The sequence below is a fragment of the Dipodomys ordii genome, unplaced genomic scaffold, assembly GCF_000151885.1.
Source record: "Dipodomys ordii isolate 6190 unplaced genomic scaffold, Dord_2.0 Scaffold6, whole genome shotgun sequence".
Classification (NCBI taxonomy): Eukaryota; Metazoa; Chordata; class Mammalia; order Rodentia; family Heteromyidae; genus Dipodomys; species Dipodomys ordii.
In genome coordinates, this window is record NW_012267222.1 from 11309465 (window position 1) to 11315314 (window position 5850).

The 5850-nt window shown below is 44.0% G+C and overlaps 1 protein-coding gene across 3 annotated transcripts in view; it reads left to right on the plus strand.

Annotated features, from left to right (window-relative positions):
• Window positions 1–5850, plus strand: part of Wasf2 (WAS protein family, member 2) — an 88807-nt gene that overhangs the window by 58665 nt on the left and 24292 nt on the right. For 2 of the 3 annotated variants that reach the window (XM_013034289.1, XM_013034293.1), the window contains exon 2: window positions 2966–3141. In XM_013034289.1, coding sequence (XP_012889743.1) covers window positions 3009–3141 — 133 coding nt within the window. In that variant the 5' untranslated portion in view covers window positions 2966–3008. Of the gene's footprint in view, window positions 1–1643; window positions 1665–2965; window positions 3142–5850 lie in introns of those variants that run through there. The other variant, XM_013034299.1, reaches the window with a different exon arrangement.

Genomic DNA, 5850 nt, shown 5'->3' on the forward strand with positions numbered 1-5850 from the left:
GCATGCAAGGCAAGCGCTCTACCACTGAGCCACCTTCCCAGCCCACTTCCTCATTCTTTTGTAGTCTCCTGCCCCTATTTTGTTGTCAAGAAGGTTTTAGTTTATCGTTTATCCTGCCACCTGCAAGTTCTATAGACTATAATTCCCTGATTGGCTGCTTTTCTAACTTTTTGGCAAGGCTGGTGCTCTCAATTTTGCCAAGTCCTGGTGCTCCCTGTTTCCAAGTAGCTAGGATTACGAGCATGAGCCACTACGCCCAGCCTCTTTTTTTTTTTCGTGAAAATGAGTAATAGTTAGTTTATTTTGATGTCAAGATTAATGCAAATAAGGGTTTTGTTTGGTATTGGTTTTTGTGCTGGCACTGGAACTTGAACTTAGGTTCTAGGCGCTGTCACCTACTTTTTTCTGCTCAAGCCAGCCTCATTTTTAAAGTACCTCCCAAATAGTTTTGAGAGTTGGCTTTTTTGACAAGAGGAAACATCTTGTTATTAAATTTTAGTTTTAAGGAAACACCGTGCAAATGATAGGAATTAATTCTGCTTGTGTCTGCTAACCCAAGGTCCTGGAAATACATAAATGCTAAAAGTACCAGGATGTTAGCCTTTACTTCTCTGCTCCTAAGATAACAAGTATCTAGCCATCTGGGATCTCAGTCCCCACTAAATGTCCAGAAGGAAAGTCTAGAATGCCCTGACTGGTCACATTGAACACAGAATTTCAATGTGGTCTGGCTCCTGTAGTTCCTTTAAGAAGGTAGAATGGTACTTAGAAGGATGAAGCCATAGTGACCCTCTCCAGACATTCCTACAGTATCTTGGCAGGCCTATTTCTCTTGAACACACACACACACAAACAACTTGAAATTTGAGGGTATTAAGGGCATCCTAAAGATTATACAAAGCCTTTCCTTTTTTATATTCTTCTAACTGATAACTCTTTTTGTTGTTGATGGTGGTGGTCGTGGGGGCTGAACTCTGGGCCTGGGCTCTGTCCCTCAGCTCTTCAGCTCAAGGCTAGCGCTCTACCACTTGAGCCACAGTGCCACTTCTGGCTTTTTTCTGCTTATGTGGTGCTAAGGAATTGAACCCAGGGTCTCATGCATGCAAGGCAAGCACTCTACCACTGAGCCAACTTCCTAGCCCCTGATAACTTTTTATAATAAGTGAAAGAAGAAAAGTGTAAAACTGGAAAGTCTGGAGTTTAGACTTAAAAACCTGTTGAGTCAAAGGAGGAACTTAGTAGAGAAATGGAATGGAGGTCATTTCCTAAGACAGTAGGCAAGTATTCAGGAAACACCTCTGCACCCCAAAGATAGGCACAGCTGCCACACAGTAACTATTAAAGGGAGGCGCACATTTGCAAGCAAACAGCTGATTCTCTTGGTTCTTGGGCTGTTGCTATTGGTGACAGGAAATCTTGTTCCCCAAGCTGCTGGCTTCCTGTTTTATTTTTACTGGAGCAGATCAGAGTGTCCATAACTTGGAGCAGTCTGTTCCAAAGGGCTCTTCTCCCTCTTTGAGCCCAAAGGACTTCTTTTTTCTTTTCTTTTGGTCAGACAGTATATTGTTGGTTCCCAAATTGTTGGATCTATGATGATTAGTTGGATTTAGGCATTTTGTATGCACAATCAACTTTGATGGTGAGCTGGTATTTTAAGATTTGATGTAAGTAAACCTCTTTGTTTTGTTTTTAGTTAAATGTGTATTATTGGGCGCTTAGATAAGTTACCTTTTATGTCTTGTCTTTTTGTTTGAAATGAGTTTTCTCATTTCATCACAGTCTGTGCACACAGGACCAGACCAGTCAGTGTGCCATTTTGTTGACATTAAAACCTCTTCCTCAACTGGTAAAATTAAGCATTTGGTAATCTAAATCTGAAACAATGGCTCAGCATAGCCTGAAGTGCTGGGGGATTTCCTAGGGAAAGGGGCTCAGCTGTCAGGGTAAGACTCAGTAACTGGAAGGTTTCCGGATCTGCTCCAGACACTTCCTGCTGTCTTTGGCCCAGGTGTATTGAACAGGGTGGGAGGGAGAAAGGAGCCTGAGTGGGAAGGGAACTGCTAGGTAGATGAGAAAAGACCAGGAAAGCTTAGCACAGCACACTCAGTATCAGGTTGGACCTATTGAGCATGTTTAGTTTTCCTTGATATTCTTTCATTGTATCAATTTACAGACTAAACTTTGGTCGTGTTAATAGATGCTGGCAGCTAGCAGTTAGTCATGCAGTACAATTATCCACCCAGGAAGAACTGGAGAAGTCATGTCCAGATGTAGATCACCAGAATCACTGTTGGCAGCTTGATTTCATTGTAGAAATTATTAGATGAGAAGAGATCTTTTTTAATCCTTACAGTTGGTGGTCTAGAGTCTATTTGTCTTGGTTATAGGGTTACAGATACACCAAGGATAGGTTCTTTACCATCCGAGGCCTGCTGAATGGACTGTTCTGTGACCACGCCTCCTTGCCTCTGGGGACTGTTGTTGGCTGGAGCAGTAGTTGTCACTTGAAGTTTTTGCACTGCCTGTGTACCTTAGCCAGCAGTTACTAGTTTAGGTTGTCTAAACTTCCATAGCAAGTATTTTAGTAGCAAACCTGCAAATGATTGAGGGGCTTAAAAAAAAAAAGAAAAAGAGAGTAAAGATTTTTTTTTTTGAAAGCTGTTGTAAAGCTGTACACAATGTTACACCTTTACAGGGTCAGCATTTGAGAGACCCAGATAGGAGGATTGCAAGTTGTTGGCCAGTTTGGACAAGCTCTTGTCATAAAAACAAAAAGGAAGAAGGAAAGACAGGAAGGAGGGAGAGAGAAGCAGGGAAAAATGGAAGGAGGAAAGAAAAGAAGAAAAGAAAAGCTGTTTTAGATCAGCCAGCTTAAAAAAAAAACCCACCAAAAACAAAAGACACACAGCCCTAGTGTGCCTGGAATTTGTGGTTGAGTAATACTTTCCTGTTATTTCTTTTTTAGGTTGTTTTTCATCATTTAGAACATTGCCTGAAGCAGGTCCACCATGCCGTTAGTAACGAGGAACATCGAGCCAAGGCACCTGTGCCGTCAGACGTTGCCTAGCGTTAGAAGCAACGAGCTGGAATGCGTGACCAACATCACCCTGGCAAATGTCATCCGACAGCTGGGCAGCCTGAGTGAGTGCCTCCGAGAGCCTGTGCTCTGCCCTCAGGGGTCGTTGGTGCTCTTTATTTAGTTTTCCTTCTCCTTCCATGTTCCTATTTCTCCTCCATCTGCCTTCCCTAGGTAATGTGAACATGTAGCCCATCCCCCTTCCCAGAGAGCCTCCTTTTTTGGTACGGAGTCTTCCCCTCTACCCTTTCTTCATTTACCTCCACCCCTGTAGGTTTCTTCTACCTTCCCCTCCACCTGCTTCAAAAGAAATCTGTGGGAAGGGTGGCAGGAAGAGCTGCAGTGAAAGCTGCAGATGGAATGACAGAGCAGAATTCTCTGTAAAGTGGGAGGTTCCCAGAGCTGTGTCTTGGGTTGGCGAATGTGCCTGTAATTACATGAGCTGTTCCATGCAGCCTGACTCTGTGGAAGCCTCAAATGTGCCAGTAGGCTTTATCTACCCAACACCCTCCCCACTTTCTTCCCAGAAAGAAGGGACGCAAACATGTACTCAGATATTCTGGTGGACTTCTCTACTGTGGTACACATTTAATTGTGCAGCAGGCCTCCAGGTCTAAGTTCAGGGTACAGATTACTTCTGGAGTCTCAGGGGCATTGGGAGTTTTGCAAGCTTCAGGAACATACAATGACACAGATGGTAGCTGGAGCCTTCCTTTCTTCTCTAGAAGGGAGAAGAGGGTTAACCCAGTATTTTCTGGAGATGAGGGAAATCCAGCTTAACTATCACATTTTTAATTGGCATCAATGATGAGACTGCACTGAGTGGGGTACATGCATGTGGTTTGGATTTTATTTATTCTGAATTATGATGACATTTGTTGGAAGCTGAGTATGTATAGGAAGGGCAGATGCTGGACTGGCTCTACATTTGTCTACTGCCACCCCAGCTCCCATAAGCACCTCTAACAAAATGCCGTCCTAGTGATCTTCCTTAGCAAAGCCATCTAGGTGTGAATTATTTCAGACATTCACCCCTCCTATCACATCACAGCCCTTAGTAAAAGTAGTGGAATATCAAGAAAGCCTGCATTCCCCCAGACAGTAATAGGCCCTGTCTTTAAAATAGGAGCCCAAGGAGCCAGAGCTGTGTAAGCTTTGCGAGCATATGATGTATGGAGTCCAAAGTTCCTATGCCTGCACCTAGCTCAGGGACCATCTCAGTTGATCCAGGGCTTAGGGAAACCTGGAAGGGGCGTCACAAAGACAAGAAACCCTGCCAGTGCCTGTCTTATACAAAGGAACATTGACAGCAGCGCAAAGGCAGTGCAGCTGACAGTGAAGCACATGAAAGCTGCAGAGAGCCGAACTGCTTCTTAAAAGCATCATTTCTGCTTCTGTCACCCAGAGAAGGCCAAATGGCTGGAAGTCAATCACACACTGCTTCCTTCTTCATAGGACAAAGAACATGTAGCTAATGATGGTTCTTATTCCCACCCAGCAGGAGTTAGGCTCCTCTGAGGTGCTTTTCTAGAACAGTGTTGATGGATGCCATTGTGGATTCTCCCACTTGAGACCAGACCATTCCTCTCTTCAGGAAGCTGATCTCAGCGTGGGCCAGGGAGAGCTTTTGCCTAAGGAACAAGATTTCCTGACAGTATGAAGCTGACTGACCTTTTATCCATCCAGTAAACATGTAATGGGCATATTTCCTGTGCTGGATACTGAGAAGATACAGGATGAGAAGAAATGGTCTCTGCCTTCCAGGAGCTCATTATCTACCAAGGGAGAAAGAAATAAATAATTCTTGAGGAGACAATGGGGAGAGGGTGAGAAGGGAACTTACATTTGTTGATTGCCTGCTTTGTGCCAAGTTTTTACGGGATCTTGACATGATCTCATTTAGTCTTCTCAATAATCCTATGGTAGTAGGAAATGCTATTCCTACTTTTCACGTGAAAAAATGAAAGCTCAGAACTATGAAGTAACATTCCTAAAGAGATAACAGCCAATAGTGGTTTATCTGATTCATCTATCCATTTATCTATTTAAATTTTTTTAGTATTGGGACTTAAGTCCTGACACTTGTACATACACGTTAAGGACACGCTCTCCCACCCATATCCCAGACCCTAAAAATGAATAGTTAAACTTTGCTAATAACTTATTTGTTGGGGGAGGGGGCAGTAGTAGGATTTGAACTCAGGACCTTGTACTAGACAAGCACTATAGCATCACACCCTCAGCTCTTTTTATTTATTTTTGTCAGTCATGGAGCTTGAACTCAGGGCCTGGGCACTGTCCCTGAGCTTTCTCTGCTCAAGTAACACTCTACCACTTCTAGTTTTCTGGTAGTTAATTAGAGATAAGAGTCTCATTGTCTTTCCTGCCCAGGCTGTCTTCAAACCACGATCCTCAGATCTCAGCCTCCTGAGTAACTAGGATTACAGGCATGAGCCAATGACGCCTGGCCTACCCTCAGCTCTTTTCGTTTTATTCTTTTTTTGTTCGGTTGTGGGGCTTGAACTCTGGGCCTGGGCACTGTCCATGAGCTCTTCACCTCAAGGTGCTCTATCATTTGAGCCACAGTGCCACTTGGGTTTTCTGGTGGTTAATTGGAGATAAGAGTCATGGACTTGGGCTGGGAAGGTGGCTCAGTGGTAGAGCACTTGCTTTGCAGGCATGAGGCCCTGGGTTCGATTCCTCAGCACCACATAAGCAAAAAGAAAAAAGCCGGAAGTGGCACTGTGGCTCAAGTGGTAGAGCGTTAGCCTTGA